Source organism: Coregonus clupeaformis, chromosome 15, assembly GCF_020615455.1.
Source record: "Coregonus clupeaformis isolate EN_2021a chromosome 15, ASM2061545v1, whole genome shotgun sequence".
Taxonomy (NCBI): domain Eukaryota; kingdom Metazoa; phylum Chordata; class Actinopteri; order Salmoniformes; family Salmonidae; genus Coregonus; species Coregonus clupeaformis.
In genome coordinates, this window is record NC_059206.1 from 38,721,765 (window position 1) to 38,740,100 (window position 18,336).

At 41.8% G+C, this 18,336-nt stretch overlaps 1 protein-coding gene across 1 annotated transcript in view; it reads left to right on the top strand.

The window, feature by feature from the left end:
• LOC121582479 (nuclear pore complex protein Nup214-like) overlaps positions 1-18,336 on the top strand; it is a 73,505-nt gene that overhangs the window by 39,748 nt on the left and 15,421 nt on the right. The window contains 4 exon segments of the mRNA XM_041898293.2: positions 2,428-2,495; positions 2,751-2,928; positions 8,493-8,660; positions 11,796-11,967. Of these exon segments, the coding sequence (XP_041754227.2) occupies positions 2,428-2,495; positions 2,751-2,928; positions 8,493-8,660; positions 11,796-11,967 (586 nt within the window).

The window sequence follows — 18,336 nt, forward strand, 5'->3', positions numbered from 1 at the left end:
AGTAGTGGAGATAGACTTCCATTTCAAAGCCTTGATGTGATTACTTTTTCATTTTATCTACACAAAGCTCTTAACATGTAATCCCCCACAATGTTTCCGGCTAACTGGACATAATAAGATGTACCTAGAGGAAGTTGTGCCTGACACAAGCATTATGTTGATATTGTTTGGAGGTAGCAGGGTCACACTGTCTGAAAGTCATGAGAATAAAAGGAAATATGTTCCTATTTATCTGTAGAGGAGGTTGTGATAGGGGTTAATTGAACTAGGGTGTGTGTGGTCACTGGTGCGCATGTGTGTACCACTGTCAGTGCCTTTGTCTGTTTTTACTGTTTAAGCAAGGCAATAGATGCAGTGAGGAGAGCAGCCCTGGGTCAGACAGTCATTTGTCTGCGCTGCAGAGCCTACAGAAGGTTCAACATGAATTACATTACCCTGCATCAGAGCAGGGCTGGTCAATGTCACACTTAACAGAGCTTGATTGAGTAAGACATAGCCAAAGACAAGACTGTGGAATCTGTCTTGAAACAGAGGAGTAGGCTTAATCACCTGACCTTGTCCAATTAGAATGCTCAATTTTGCGGAAATCAGAGAGACTATGACTTTGCGCTATATCCTTAGGGGTGATTTTATATGAATTAATTAGCAGTCACATTTTGTAGAGAGGCGCTGAGTGATATCTAAGGGAGTGTTAATAGCCAGGGTCATAGTCTGTTTGTTTAAAATTTTATTTTTGTGGGTCTGAGGTGACAGCAGCCTGTATTCTATCCACAATAGCCAACTAGCCACGCCAGTACAGCAACACATGTCACACTGTAAATGGCCCTAGCATTCCTATTGAGTCTGGATGTGTTCTTCATTCCCATGTATTATTTCTGTCCCCTTAATGGCTGGTGAGTTATTTCGGTCAGCATATTGTCAGTGTAGCTACAATATGTGAACTTGCCAACGGACTGTTACGTTTTTATTTTGGAGCACGTTCGCAAACTGTGCCTATGAACACTCATTCATAAAATTGTTTTCAATGCCCCATTAACATTGACTGTTACTTTATAGAAAATGTGTATACAGAGTCAGAAGCATTTATTTTACGTCCCTTACCTGTTAAAAAAAACAAAAACACCACACATGGACTAATTCAAGCCACACAAAATGTTGGGGTGGGTGTCTTGAATTAGTTTAGTCATTTCAGAGATGGGTGGGTTCCATTGGCAAGTTCCGGGCCCAGACTAAAGGCAGTCCCAGCATTCATTTGTAGAGCTGTCCCCATACGCTGAGAAGACAACATTTTCATGCTCTGACTGATTATTATGGGGGAATTGACTCTGGGCGTGAGGGATTTTATGGACAGTCGTGCAGCCAGCTTTCTAAAAGATGCCAATTTAAACAGGGAATGAGTAGAGGCCCAGGGATATGGGGAGTTGGATGTTGGGAGATATCCTGGGATCCGCTGGGTAGTGTGGCTGGCTTTCTCACACACAGCACACGCTTTGCCGCATACACACCAGTTCCATCCATCTAGAGTTTGTCACAAGGCTGATCACACTTCATACATTTCCAGTGTACCCGGTGGCATTGTGTCAGAAATATAAGTGGAGAGGGTGGGGATTTGTCTCTGTGTTCCATCGTCTACCCCCTCAGTCATCGATAACCTGCGAGGAAAATTGTTCTCTGTCGCCTTAGTCTAATGCTACTGGAACGAGACCATCCATAAAATGACTGCACTAGCAGTGTACACACACACACAGTTCTGACTTCCTAGCACTGTCATCATCGCTAACCTTTACTGCACATCCCAAGCATCATTTGTGATGGTGGCATGGATGTATTGGAGAAGTACAGAGCCTGCTAAATATACAGTGTACAAAACATTAGGAACACTTTCAATGACAGACTGACCAGGTGAATCCAGGTGAAAGCTATGATCCCTTATTAATGTCACCTGTTAAATCCACTTCAATCATGTAAATGAAGGGGAGGAGACCGGTTAAAGAATCATTTTTAAACCTTGAGACAATTGAGACATGGATTGTGTATGTGTGCCATTGAGGGTGAATGGGCAAGAAAAAATATTTAAGTGCCTTTTGAACGGTGTATGGTAGTAGGTGCCAGGCACACCAGTTTGAGTGTGTCAAGAACTGCAACGCTGCTGGGTTTTTCACGATCAACAGTTTCCCGTTTGTATCAAGAATGGTTAACCACCCAAAGGACATCCAGCAAACTTGACACAACTGTGGGAAACATTGGAGTCAACATGGGCCAGCATCCCTGTGGAACGCTTTCGACACCTTGTAGAGTCAATGCCCTGTCGAATTGAGGCTGTTCTGAGGGCAAAAGGGGATGCAATTCAATATTAGCAAGGTGTTCCTAATGTTTTGTACACTCAGTGTATATCTAATTATTATTTTCTGTCTTCTTCGCTCCCAGCTTTCGGAAGCTCCTCCACTACCTCAGTGTTTGGACAACAGCCCAGTGGTGGGAGTGTCTTTGGACAGGTAACATTCACATTTTACTATGTGTACAAAATAGAAAACCATCCTACCATTTGATGTGTAACACTTCAGAGAAGACCCCCAAATTCCCCTCTTCAAATGCGAACACACACCACACCACTCACATACACATTAGATGTATTATTGCATTTGGGTAAGAACTCATCAGAGAGGCCCATGCACTAACTACTGCATAACCAACGCTGGTCATTATGACCTTGTTGTGACTGTGGCTGTGCCCCCAATTCTCCCCAGCAGCAGCCATCCAGTGGTGGGGGTCTGTTTGGGTCTAGCTCTGCCACAGTAGCAGGCTCCCAGCAGGCAGGGGGAGGCTTCTTCAGTGGCCTGGGGGGAAAACCCAGTGAGGACGCCGCCAACAAGAACCCCTTCGGCACTACCACCGCCACCGGGGGCTTCAGACAGCCCAACCAGACAGGTGAGAGGACCCACAGGGGTGGAAAAGTGTTGTAGCAGAAAGGATGACTCATCTTAGAATTAAACTTCCTGTGAAATTTTAGGACAGTTATCATTAGCAAGAGACCCTTTGATTGACAGCCCAATTGCACAGGATGATAAAGTTGACTGATATACTCACTTTTAATGCTGCTTCGTTTAATACCTGCAAGCAATACAATGAGAATCACTAGAGTTTAGATGAGAGCACAAATATTTTGTGCATTAAAACATTATCAAGGTAAATGTTTTCCTGTACTTGTAGGGAAGTAGCCAATATAATCAATTTTGTTTCTAAACACAGCCTCACCTAAATCAATTTTCCTCAGCATTCTGCTGCGAGCCTTAATCTCATAAGCAGAGGAGTGATTTAGCCTGTTGATGCTGGAGGCACTGACAGCGTATGTGTTGTCCTATCTGTGACACAACCCGAGTCATATGTTACTGCTCAACAGACTGACTGACATAGTTTTACATAGCAAATAGGCTTCTATCTGTATGTTTTCTTATTGTTCTAATGCACACAAACTGCATCGAATCATCCATGTTTGTTCTGTAGATGAATGCAAATATGTTCATATTTTCCCGACCTTGAGGTGGTACGTGATTAGTTTGTGTTAAACTGTGTTAATGAAAACATGAGTCATTTTTTCCTCCAAGCTATATTTCACAGTGGTACTATACATGTAGGCTAGATGAATAGAAATATCCACCTTGATATGCATTTGAGCCGCCCCCATACTATTCTACTATGCCCTCTTTTGTTTTAAATTGAAATGGTGCAGAATTCTGATTATGGCTATCTGAATATGTATGACCCATTTCAAAGGGACTATTTTTTAGGATAATATATCCCTTGCATGCCAAAGGCATTGATTCTTATGAGAAATGTCATTCTCTGGCACTCACCTATTGCCTTCTAGGAAATGTTCCCTGAACAAATCCTACCCACATTGTTTTACCCATGTTTTCACCCATGTTTATTTTCTCAGTGCAGTGCATGATGTGCATGTAGACCATTAGCTTTTAGTCAAATTCCTAAATTCCATTAGTTCTTGGACACTCACCTTTGGGAAGAGAAATGCAAATAATTATTTTCCTTGAGTAGCTCTTAACGGACAGTAGGCATTGTGCCATGCTGCCTAATACATCAAGTGTCCGTCCCAATGTCTTCCACACACACCTAATACCATTCAGCCACTGTGGCAGTCACATATCCATTTCCTCCATCTGCCTGTCTCTGATGAAAAGTGACCCCCTTTATCTGATATTGCTGATCAAGCTCCTTAATGCCCGAAGATGTCTTCTTCTCCTGCACCCAGTTATTGATTGGCATCATTGTCAGTCATGTAACTTGTTCATGTAATCACCCAACTCTGAGAATCTATTTTGATTTGAAAGGCGATTATTTTATTTTCACATTGGTTGCGTTCAAATAACTATCTTGTAAATTGTTGGAGTGTGAAAGTGCTAAATTGCTGAAAGTGGATGACATGTTTGGAAATCTTCCACCTACACAGTGTTCTGTGGCATTTACACCTTAAATCTAGTGAAGTACTTGCCATGAGCAGTATTACCATATGGCCAATGCAAAAACACTCAGCCTTGGAAAAGTATGAAAACGGCCCCTAGAAAATAGACTAATTCCTCGATGAATGCGAAAAGCCATTTCCAGTCTGTCACCAGCAGACTCTCACTAGCGCCGTGCTAAAAGCCCAGAGAGGATTTAATGATAGAAAATGAGGTTTCATACATTTCTCCAGTGGTATAAAAAAGAATGGAAAGATTTAAATGAGTCTTGAACCCCCCCCCTACCAAAATAAAATAAATATATATACAGCTCTGGAAAAAATTTAACCACTGCAAAATTATCAGTTTCTCTGGTTTTACTATTTATAGGTATGTGTTTGGGTAAAAATAACATTTTTGTTTTATTCTATAAACTACTGACAACATTTATCCCAAATTCCAAATAAAAATATTGTCATTTAGAGCATTTATTTGCAGAAAATGACAACTGCTCAAAATAACAAAAAATATGCAGTGTTGTCAGACCTCGAATAATGCAAAGAAAATAAGTTAATGTTCATTTTTAAACAACACAATACTCATGTTTTAACTTAGGAAGAGTTCAGAAATCAATATTTGGTGGAATAACCCTGATTTTGTGGTCCTCTGTAGCTCAGCTGGTAGAGCACGGCGCTTGTAACGCCAAGGTAGTGGGTTCGATCCCCGGGACCACCCGTACACAAAAAAAATGTATGCACGCATGACTGTAAGTCGCTTTGGATAAAAGCGTCTGCTAAATGGCATATTATATTATATTATTATTATTATATATTATATTATTATATTTTCAATCACAGCTTTCATGCGTCTTGGCATGCCCACCACCAGTCTTTCACATTGATGTTGGGTGACTTTATGCCACTCCTGGCGCAAAAATTAAAGCAGCTCTGCTTTGTTTGATGGCTTGTGACCATCCATCTTCCTCTTGATCACATTCCAGAAGTTTTCAATGGGGTTCAGGTCTGGAGATTGGGCTGGCCATGACAGGGTCTTGATCTGGTGGTCCTCCATCCACACCTTGATTGACGTGGCTGTGTGGCATGGCACATTGTCCTGCTGGAAAAACCAATCCTCAGAGTTGGGGAACGATGTCAGAGCAAAAGGAAGCAAGTTTTCTTCCAGGACAACCTTGTACGTGGCTTGATTCATGCATTCTTCACAAAGACAAATCTGCCTGACTCCAGCCTTGCTGAAGCACACCCAGATCATCACCGATCCTCCACCAAATTTCACAGTGGGTGCGAGACACTGTGGCTTGTAGGCCTCTCCAGGTCTCCGTCTAACCATTAGACGACCAGGTGTTAGGCAAAGCTGAAAATTGGACTCATCAGAGAAGATGACCTTACTCCAGTCCTCTACGGTCCAATCCTTATGGTCTTTTGCAAACCTTATCATTGATGAAGGGCTTTTTTCTAGCTTTGCACGACTTCAGCCCTGCCCCTAGGAGCCTGTTTCAAACTGTCCTCGCCGTGCACTTCACCCCAGCTGCCGTTTGCCATTCTTTTTGTAGGTCACTTGATGTCATCCTGCGGTTGTTGAGTGACATTCGAATGAGTTGGCGGTCATCCCGGTCAGTAGAGAGTCTTTTTCGCCCTCTGTCGGTCTGTAGCTTTGTTGTCCCTAATGTCTGCTGCTTGACCTTGTTCTTATGAACAGCCGTCTTTGAAATTTTAAGGATGGAAGCAATCTGACGCTCACTGTATCCCTCTGCCAGTAAAGCCAGAATTGAACCCTTCTTTTCCTCACTCAAAACTTTCCTTTTCAACTCTTTTGGCATGGTCAATAGTTATTTTTTGATTAATATAACTTTGGGGGTACTATTAGCACTGTTTTTGCCATCTAGCTGGTCCTATTGCAAAAGGATAGTGATGACCACAGCAGTGGTTTTGATACTTTTCCTTGTTAAATAAGATTTGGTTCAGGTGATCACCTAATCAGTACATAATTCATTAGAATGGGGTGTGCCTGTGTTGGAATTCAACAGACACTGGAATGGAATGGCTGTCATACATGTAGAGATGCTGATTTAAGAAAAATGTGCAGTGGTCTCTTAATTTTTTACACAGCTGTGTATATATGACCTCTGAACGTATTCACACCCCTTGACTTTTTACACATTTTGTTGAAACCATCTCTCCCAATTGGTGCAATCCCTTTCTCCTACAACTACCAGCAACAGACTGTATCACCGCCAAAGCTATGGACTGTCCATGGATTAAATTGAGATTTTTTGGTCACTGGCCTACACACAATACCCCATAATATCAGTGGAATTATGTTTTTCAACGTTTTTACAAATTAATAAAAAATGAAAAGCTGAAATGTCTAGAGGCAATATGTATTCAACCCCTTTTGATATGGAAAGCTTAAATGAGTTCAGGAGTAAAAAATGCTTAACAAGTCACATAATAAGTTGCATTGACTCTGTGCAATAATAGTGTTTAACATGATTTTTGAATGACTACCTCATCTCTGTATCCTACACATACAATTATCTGTAAGGTCCCTCAGTCGAGCAGTGAATTTCATGCACAGATTCAACCACAAAAACCAGGGAAGTTTTCCAATGCCTCACAAAGAAGGGCACCTATTGGTAGCTTGGTAAAAATAAAGTTATTAATTACACTTTGGATGGTGTATCAATACACCCAGTCACTACAAAGATACAGGCATTCTTTCTAACTCAGATGCTAGAGAGGAAGGAAACCGCTCAGGGATTTCACCATGAGGCCAATGGTGACTTTAAAACAGTTAGAGTTTAATGGCTGTGATAGGAGAGAACTGATCTTGAAGAATTTTGAAAAGTATAATGGGCAAATGTTTCACAATCCAGGGGTGGAAAGCTCTTAGAGACTTACCCAGAAAGGCTCACAGCTGTAATCGCCGCCAAGGTGCTTCTAGAAAGTATTGACACTACAAAGTATTGACTCAGGGGTGTGAATACTTACAGTACCAGTCAAAAGTTTGGACACACCTACTCATTCCAGGGTTTTTCTTTATTTTTTGTATTTTTTACATTATAGAGTAATAATGAAGACATCAAAACTATGAAATAACACATATGGAATCATGTAGTAACCAAAAAAGTGTTAAACAAATCAAAATATATTTTATATTATTATTATTTTAGTTTTTGGTTTAAAAAAAGATTGTAAAATCACCAGCAATTCAGCTAAAATGTGTTTTAATTTAGGAAATCTGTTCCCAAGTATTCCCACAAATAAAAAGAGTCCACCATGCTTCACCGTAGGGATGGTGCCAGGTTTCCTCCAGACGTGACGCTTTGCATTCAGGCCAAGGAGTTCCATCCTGGTTTCATCAGACCAGAGAATCTTGTTTCTCATGGTCTGAGAGTCCTTTAGGTGCTTTTTGGCAAACTCCAAGCGGGCTGTCGTGTGCCTTTTACTGAGGAGTGGCTTCCGTCTGGCCACTCTACCATATAGGCCTGATTGGTGGAGTGCTGCAGAGATGGTTGTCCTTCTGGTAGGTTCTCCCATCTCCACAGAGGAACTCTGGAGCTCTGTCAAAGTGATCATCGGGCTCTTGGTCACCTCCCTGACCAAGGCCCTTCTCCCCCGATTACCACAGGTGGATGCCAATCAAGTTGTAGAAACATCTCAAGGATGATCAATGGAAACAGGATGCACCTGAGCTCAATTTCGAGTCTCATAGCAAAGGGTCTGAATACTTATATAAATATTTATTATTATTTTTTTTTTTTGCAACATTTTCTAAAAACCAGTTTTCGCTTTGTCATTATGGGGTATTGTGTGTAGATTGATGAGGAAAAAAGTATTTAATCAATTTTAGAAAAAGGCTGTAACGTAACAAAATGTGGAAAAAGTCAAGGGGTCTGAATAATTTCCGAATGCACTGTAAATATGAACAGGTCCGGCACTAAGAATTTGTGCCCGCACCTATTTCAGTCTACATACTATACTGCTATAAATCCACTTTTAACCTCTGTCTGTCCTACAGGAGGGACCACGCTGTTTGGGAACAGCGGGGCCAAAACCTTTGGCTTTGGCTCTCCAGCGACAACATTCGGAGGGGGGGAGCTGACGTCCAGTGGGACCTTCAGCACGGGAGGTGGGAGCGTGGCCGCTCAGGGGTTCGGCTCCTTCTCCACCCCTGCCAAACAGACAGGTAGGCTACACCCTCAACCCAAAAGAAGTGACTAGTCCACCCAGCTTTGTCAACTCCAGACTTTTGTGTCCATGGTTATATGTTCATAAGTGTTGTCCAACAATGTCACAAATAACCCTTCTGTTATTAGACTTTGGGTCTCAATAGCCTGTCTCACAAAATATATACATTTGTGATTTTGAAGAGTATGTCGATTATACAGTGGGGGAAAAAAGTATTTAGTCAGCCACCAATTGTGCAAGTTCTCCCACTTAAAAAGATGAGAGGCCTGTAATTTTCATCATAGGTACACGTCAACTATGACAGACAAAATGAGGGAAAAAATCCAGAAAAATCACATTTTGGAATTTTTTATGAATTTATTTGCATATTATGGTGGAAAATAAGTATTTGGTCAATAACAAAAGTTTCTCAATACTTTGTTATATACCCTTTGTTGGCAATGACAATGGTCAAACGTTTTCTGTAAGTCTTCAAGGTTTTCACACACTGTTGCTGGAATTTTGGCCCATTCCTCCATGCAGATCTCCTCTAGAGCAGTGATGTTTTGGGGCTGTCGCTGGGCAACACGGACTTTCAACTCCCTCCAAAGATTTTCTATGGGGTTGAGATCTGGAGACTGGCTAGGCCACTCCAGGACCTTGAAATGCTTCTTACGAAGCCACTCCTTCGTTGCCCGGGCGGTGTGTTTGGGATCATTGTCATGCTGAAAGACCCAGCCACGTTTCATCTTCAATGCCCTTGCTGATGGAAGGAGGTTTTCACTCAAAATCTCACGATACATGGCCCCATTCATTCTTTCCTTTACACGGATCAGTCGTCCTGGTCCCTTTGCAGAAAAACAGCCCCAAAGCATGATGTTTCCACCCCCATGCTTCACAGTAGGTATGGTGTTCTTTGGATGCAACTCAGCATTCTTTGTCCTCCAAACACAACGAGTTGAGTTTTTACCAAAAAGTTATATTTTGGTTTCATCTGACCATCTCCCAATCCTCTTCTGGATCATCCAAATGCACTCTAGCAAACTTCAGACGGGCCTGGACATGTACTGGCTTAAGCAGGGGGACACGTCTGGCACTGCAGGATTTGAGTCCCTGGCGGCGTAGTGTGTTACTGATGGTATGTTTTGTTACTTTGGTCCCAGCTCTCTGCAGGTCATTCACTAGGTCCCCCCGTGTGGTTCTGGGATTTTTGCTCACCGTTCTTGTGATCATTTTGACCCCACGGGGTGAGATCTTGCGTGGAGCCCCAGATCAAGGGAGATTATCAGTGGTCTTGTATGTCTTCCATTTCCTAATAATTGCTCCCACAGTTGATTTCTTCAAACCAAGCTGCTTACCTATTGCAGATTCAGTCTTCCCAGCCTGGTGCAGGTCTACAATTTTGTTTCTGGTGTCCTTTGACAGCTCTTTGGTCTTGGCCATAGTGGAGTTTGGAGTGTGACTGTTTGAGGTTGTGGACAGGTGTCTTTTATACTGATAACAAGTTCAAACAGGTGCCATTAATACAGGTAACGAGTGGAGGACAGAGGAGCCTCTTAAAGAAGAAGTTACAGGTCTGTGAGAGCCAGAAATCTTGCTTGTTTGTAGGTGACCAAATACTTATTTTCCACCATAATTTGCAAATAAATTCATTAAAATTCTTCAAATGTGTTTTCTGGAATTTTTTTCCTCAATTTGTCTGTCATAGTTGACGTGTACCTATGATGAAAATTACAGGCCTCTCTCATCTTTTTAAGTGGGAGAACTTGCACAATTGGTGGCTGACTAAATACTTTTTTTCCCCACTGTAACTTTTTCAAGCAAGCATCTTTTAATTGCGAAATTATTGCCTTGTTTCAAGGTGGTATTACAAGGTAATGTCTGTCAGTGCGGTGGGTGGCTCAGTGTCGTGTGAGGGTCAGAGAGTGGGGCAGGTGGTGATGGATGAACACTCCACACACGCATCACTTCCTCCCCGGCCAGGCAGTGGTGGTGGCTCCTCTCCCTGCAACCTCAGCTGCCCCCAGCTAGCTCCCCAAGGAGAGACTCACTCTGTCCTCCTTCATCATCTGAGCTACAGCAAGAGTCACCTTATCTCTTTCTGCCAGTACAGCACTAGTGGAACACGGTCAGGCTACATTCCACAATGCAGCATCTTTCATAGCTAGTGAACAGTCTGATCTATTTGGCCAGAGCAGTCATAGCATACATTTTGTCAACGCAGTTATAATATTTCCTCAAGCTAGCTAAAATTATAGCATGTCTTAGCAATTATAAAGTCATAGCGTTCCCCAAAAGTTATTACCGCTGCAGTTTTGTCTTGGCATTTTACTCAGCTAGCTATCTAGCACTGCCAAATGACATCACCTCTCCTAGCTTTACCACAGGTAGCATCTACCCCTAAACTCTTGGGCCCATATTCACAAAACGTCTCAGAGTAGGAGTACTGATCTAGGATCAGGTCTCTCCTATAAATCATTAATGATCCTAGATCAGTACTCCTACTCTGAGACGCTTTGTGAATACGGGACCTGGAGGTTTTCGGTGCCGCTCTCGGTTCTATGGCTCTTATCATTGGCCAGGGTCCAAGGAATGTAATCCTATTACATTAGCCCAATCAATTATTCACTGGGCCGTGCTCGTCTTTTAGCCAGGCTGTAATTTCAGTGCTCCCCTCTCTTTAACTCCTCCTCCCTCCCTTCTCAGCCCCAGAGAGAGTGTGGTTGGCAATCAATTCCTATCAAGCCCTCATCGCCCCTATGCTATGTGTGTGTGAGAGCAGTTGTCCCTGAACAGAAATGGAGAGCAGACGATAATACAACAACACAACGTTATTAATCATGTTGGGGCGATTAGTTTTAGGGCAACACCAGGTGTGACATACACATCGGTAAAAGTTTAGGAATAAGGTAAACATTGCCTCTATTTGCATCTATTTTTGAAACCTTTGCTATTATGTATGGTTAGTATTAGGCTGTGGTAAGTGTCCCCTGAGACATTCTGCCCTGCCCGCCCGTCTCAACCAATACAAGAATATTGCTCATACACATGTCAAGCGTATTCATGTAACCATCCCTCTCACATGTATTTTATCAAATGCAAAGTAACCCTTCCTCACACACCCCTCTCCACCCCTCTCTCTGTACCCCTACAGGTGGTTTTGGGAGTGCCCCTGTGTTCGGTAGCCCCCCTGCTTTTGGGGGCTCCCCGGCGTTTGGGGGGGCAGCAGCATTTGGCTCGGCCCCCTCTTTCAGCAGTCCCATGGGCTCCTCAGCCAGCAAGGTGTTTGGAGAGGGCACAGCAGCCGCCAACGTGGGAGGATTCGGGTAAGGGAGACACCCCTGTTAGACATGTGTTGGATATGAAGAGTGAATACTTTTAGAATTGTTCTAAATTGACAGTGTAGAAGAGCTGAATATTCTTGATAATACTGACCATAAAGGCTGCAGAATGACTTACAATGTTTTAATGCATTTATTGCTGTGTATGTGATATTGTCTTGGTTGGTTGTCATGTATATTTGTATATTATATAGATTGACTAATAAAAGGAAGGCAATATGGGCGAGGTTTCAGCCACCTGAGGGGCTAGTTATGCAGCACCTCACGTTCCAGCTGACAGCACAATGACACGTCCCAGACACTGTTTTCATATTCACACATGGAACTTGTCACCAAGATTCCCTGATAAATAAGCAATAGCATGCTAACCCCCAACCTAATTTCTCAACTTGGCCGTAATACCCTAAGCCCCGCTCAGCTACACTAGCTAGGTTTCCATCCAATTGGTGACAGATTTTCATGTAAATATTATAACATTTGCATAAAGAATATAAATACGTATTTTCCCACCAGTGGTGTTTCCACCAAACGGACTTGTTGTGGATAAAAATCAGTGCGTGATGATGTAGTGCGCACAATGTACTTTTTCGCTTAAGTTTTCATGTACAGTGCCTTTTCAAAATGTTATTGTTACAAGGTGGGATTAAAATGGATTGAATTGTCTTTTTTTGTCAACAATCTACAGAAAATACTAATGTCAAAGTAGAAGAAGAAAAAAAATGTGTGAAAAATAAAACACTATCTTGATTACATAAGTATTCAACCCCAGAGTCAAAAATACATGTTAGACTCACCTTTGGCAGTGATTACAGCTGTGAGTCTTTCTGGGTATGTCTATAAGAGCTTTGCACAACTGGATTGTACAATATTTACACATTATTCTTTAAAAAATTCTTCAAGCTCTGTCAAGCTGGTTGTTGATCATTGCTAGATAGCCATTTTCAACTCTTGCCATATATTTCTCTTGCCGATTTAAGTCAAAACTGGAACTGGGCCACTCAGTAGCATTCAATGTCGTCTTGGTAAGCAAGTCCAGTCTATATTTGGCCTTGTGTTTTAGGTTATTGTCCTGCTGAAAGATTAATGAATCTCCCAGTGTCTGTTGGAAAGCAGACTGAACCAGGTTTTCCTCTAGGATTTTGCCTGTGCTTACCTCTATTCCGTTTCTTTTGATCCAAAAAAACGTCCTAGTCCTTGCCGATGACAAGCATACCCATAACATGATGCAGCCACCACCATGCTTGAAAATATGGAGAGTGGTACTCCGTGATGTGTTGTGTTGGATTTGCCCAAACATAACGCATTGTATTCAGAACATGAAGTAAAAAAATATATTTAAAATAACAGTGCCTTATTGCAAACAGGATGCATGTTTTGGAATATTTTTTATTCTGTACAGGCTTCCTTCTTTTCACTGTCATTTAGGTTAGTATTGTGGAGTAAGTACAATGTTGTTGATCCATCCTCCGTTTTCTCCTATCACAGCCATTAAACTCTGTAACTGTTTTAAAGTCACCATTGGCCTTATGGTGAAATCCCTGAGCGGTTTCCTTCCTCTCCGGCAGCTGAGTTAAGAAGGACGTCTGTATCTTTGTAGTAACTTGGTGTATATACACCATCCAAAGTGTCATAATAACTTCACCATGCTCAAAGGGACATTCAATGTCTGCTTTTTTATTTGTATCTATCTACCAATAGGTGCCCTTTGCCAGGCATTGGAAAACCTCTCTGGTCTTTGTGGTTGAATCTGTGTTGGAAATTCACTGCTCGACTGAGGGACCTTACAGATAATTGTACGTGTGGTGTACAGAGATGAGGTAGTCATTCAAAAGTCATGTTAATTAAGCAATAAGGCACAGGAGGCAGTGCTGTAGCATGAATACAGCCACAGGTATATGGCGTTGTTTGGCCCGACGCGATAAGTAACCCATTTACTTATTATATTAAAATAACAATGAATTACAGATTTTCATTAAAGATGTTATTTTGATAAGTAAATTCATACAATTTCATTCTTCCACCAGAAGATATACAGTAGTCTGGACAAAACTCTAGTTGTTAGTTATTTTGGTCATGTTGCTATGGACGCGACCCAGTTGTTAATAATTTTTGCGTAGTTGCTATGCAAAAGGATTGGTCGCCCGTTCTAAACAAAATGGTTGCTATGCACGCTGGATAACGTTCTTTTCACTTACTAGCTAGCTAGCCAACTTCAGCTAACTCAGTCACATCAAACATTGAACTTGGAACGACAGTACACTAGCTGCATTTTCATTTGTTTTAGCTTTTTTTTCAATTGGCATTTACTTGATAATGACATTGATGCATGATTTCGACTGGCTCAGAAAATGTTCTCTCGTCTGGGCACCGTTCACTCTACACGGAGTGTACAAAACATTAGGAACACCTTCCTAATATTGAGTTGCTGCACCCCCTTTTGCCCTCAGAACATCCTCAATTCGTCGGGGCATGGACTCTACAAGGTGTCGAAAACGTTCCACAGGGATGCTGGCCCATGTTGACTCCAATGCTTCCCACAGTTGTGTCAAGTTGGCTGGATGTCCTTTGGGTGGTGGACCATTCTTGATACACACGGGAAACTGTTGAGCGTGAAAAACCCAGCAGCGTTGCAGTTCTTGACACTCAAACCGGTACTCCTGGCACCTACTACCATACTCCATTCAAAGGCACTTACATATTTTGTCTTGCCCATTCACCCTCTGAAAGGCACACGTAGCCAATCCATATCTCAATTGTCTCAAGGCTTAAAAATCATTTTTTAACCTGTTTCCTCTCCTCCTTCTACACTGATTTGAAGTGGATTTAACAGGTGACATCAATAAGGGATCATAGTTTTCAACTGTATTCACTTGGTTAGTCTATGTCAGGGGTGTCAAACGTCCGGCCCACGGGCCGGATCAGGCCCGCAAACGGGTTTAATCCGGCCCGCGAGATGATTTTGAAAAAATAATAATAATAAAAAAATAAAAATAAAATGTTGTCAAGTATAAAAATGCGCTGCAATTTTTCAATAAAATAAACTGCTGTTCCAATTGCGTCCACTGGATGGCGCAATAGCAATTGTGTTAAGCAAGCAAACTGTTTATACCGGGGCAGAGCAAGTAGGTCAAGCACGTGCAGCCAATGAGCTACTTTGTTTTGCCCGCGATATTTATTACGGCTTCTACTTTTAACATTATGTGCTTTGGCACCCTCATTGCCCCAATATGTCTCTGTCAAAAAAGAGAAAAGTGGACGCAGAGTGCAGAGTGTTCCAAGAAAAATGGTCATCCTATTTATTCACGGAATTGAATGGGAAAGCTGTATGTTTGGTGTGTTCAGAGCATGTTGCAGTGCTGAAAGAATATAACCTTCGTCACCACTATGTGAGTCTTCATGCCGACAAATATGACAACTTTCAAGGACAGCGGAGATGAGAGAAGGTGAATGAACTGTTGGCGGGTCTGAAGAAACAGCAGTCTGTGTTTACTCACAGCCGAGACATCAGTGACGCTGCAGTGAAGGCTAGCTACCTCATTGCTAATGAAATCGCAGTGGCTTCAAAACCATTTAGTGAGGGTGAATTTGTAAAAACATGCATGATGAAGGCAGCGGAGATTGTGTGCCCTGAAAAGCGGCAGGCTTTGCAAATATCAGCCTGACAAGAAACACAGTTGCAGACAGGACTTCCGATCTTTCAGTGGATTTGGACAGCCAGTTGAAGCAAAAAGTAAAGTCATTTATTGCGTTTTCGGTTGCAATTGATGAAAGCATGGACATTACAGATGTTGCACAACTGGACATTTTCATCCGCGGAGTTGATGACACATTGACCGTCACCGAGGAGTTCGTGGAGTTGGTGCCGATGACAGATACAACGACAGCAGCTGATATTTTTACCGCACTCGTCGGCGCGCTGGACAGGGTCGGAGTGGACTGGTCCCGCGCTGTCAGCCTGGCTACAGATGGTGCGCCCTCAATGATCGGGAAAAAAGCAGACGTTGTGACAAAGTTCAGAGAGAAAGTGCAATCTGCAAATGGAGGACGTGATTTTTTGACTTTTCACTGTATTTTGCACCAGGAGGCTTTGTGTTGCAAGTCATTAAAGATGGATAACGTCATGAAGGTGGTCATCCAAACTGTTAATTTCATCCGATCCAGTCAGTTTGACAGCCTTCTCAGAGAGAAAGACCACATCTATGGCCTGCCATACCACACTGAGGTAAGATGGTTAAGCCGAGGTGCTGTGCTGAGGCGTTTCTTTGATTTACGAGAAGAAATTGAACAGTTCATGGAAGAAAAGGGCAAACCAGTGTTAGAATTTCATTCCGCAGAATGGATGCAGGACCTTGCATTTATGGTGGATGTTACAGAGCACCTGAATAACTTGAACAAACAGCTGCAAGGGTGCAACAAAGTTGCCACGCAGTATTATGACAGCATACGTTCTTTCAAGTTGAAGCTGTCATTGTGGGAGACGCAACTCGCCGGTGGTGATGCAGCTCACTTCCCCTGTCTGAAAAATGTGTGCGCGACCCAACATGTGGCAGACATGAAGCGGTTCAAAGATAAAATAACGGGACTGTTACGGGAGTTTGAGCAACGCTTTCAGATTTATGTTTATATGTTTTTATGTTGATGTGCTATTGTTTTTAATTGATTTTATTTTATTTGTATATTTAACCTATTCTTGACTCTGTGGTTCTTGCACTTGTTTGGGGAACAGGATTTCATTATTTTTATCTACATTTCTGCCTGAGAAATGACACCCTGATATAGTTCTGTGATCTGTGATATACTTCTGTGAATCACTGAGGCATTGTGTGTTTGTGTGTTCTTTGTCCTCAGAACTTTCAAATAACTTGAGGTGTTTTATGATTAATAGTGATGTTGTGCTTTTGGACACTGTCCTCAGGCTCCAGCTTTATGTTTATATGTTTTTATGTTGATGTGCTATTGTTTTTAATTGTTTTTATTTTATTTGTATATTTAACCTATTCTTGACTCTGTGGTTCTTGCACTTGTTTGGGGAACAGAACTTTCAAATAACTTGAGGTGTTTTATGATTAATAGTGATGTTGTGCTTGTACTATTTTGGACACACAGTCCTCAGGCTCCAGCTTTATGTTGTATGTTGATCGTATTAAAACAAAGAAAACAATCTGAAGTTGTTGTTTTTAAGTTATATATACCATGATTTTTCCGGTCCGGCCCACTTGGGAATAGATTTTCCTCCATGTGGCCCCTGAGCTAAAATGAGTTTGACACCCCTGGTCTATGTGATTGGAAAGAGCAGGTGTTCCTAAAGTTTTATACACTCAGTTTATGTATGGTACTACAGAGATCGAAATTCAAAAGTGAAACATTGTTTCCAAGTCGGACAGGCAGACAGCAAGGCTTATATTAACCCCCGCTGTACCAAACTAAATGCTAGGCTGGAAGCAAGGGAAAATGATGTGTGAGTTGAGATGAATACAGGAGATGATTCAGACAGCAACATTAACATTATATTCTTATGGAGGCGCAGTGATAATTTTCAGATGGTACTGTTCGCAGGCATAGGTGTGTCTGTGATGCCCAATACAGCACGGCTTGGAATGCTGCTCGTCCAATCAGCATCCAGGATCCAAACAACCCGTTTTATCAACACTATTCGTGCACACAAAGTGAGTCCATGCACCGTATTATGTGACTTGTTAAGCAAAGGCTTACCATAACAAAGGGGTTGAATACTTATTGACTCAAGACATTTCAGCTTTTTATTTGTAATTAATTTGTAAAAATGTCTACAAACATAATCCCACTTTGACATTATGGGGTATTGTTTGTAGGCTATTGACACAAAATCTCAATTTAGCCATTTAAAATTCAGGCTATAACACAATAAAATGTGGAAAAAGTGAAGGGGTGTGAATACTTTTCTGAAGGCACTGTACCGAATAAAAATCTAAAGTTCAATGTGTTTCCATCGCATTTTCAACTTTACCGATGAGTTTTGTCACAACTGTTGCGTTAAATAGCAAATGTGCCTACTCTGGTCTTGGTATGAGATAATTTATGGGCATTCAAGCATCGATCATCGTGTCACCGGAATAAGACCATCTATTTATTGGAAAGGAGCATGAAGCTCATCAACTTGCACATTACCACCCTGTGAAGATCATCATAACTTATTTCATCAGTAGTGTAATAAACTGCATGGTTTCCCGAGTCGTAGTGGGAGGACTACACACCATGTCATCGCGTGACTCCAAGTTTACTTCAATATGAAGGTTATTATAATAATATTTTTGCATTAAGGCATTTCCACTGCTATTTCTCACATGATAAATTTTACCGACTCAAAAAGATCCC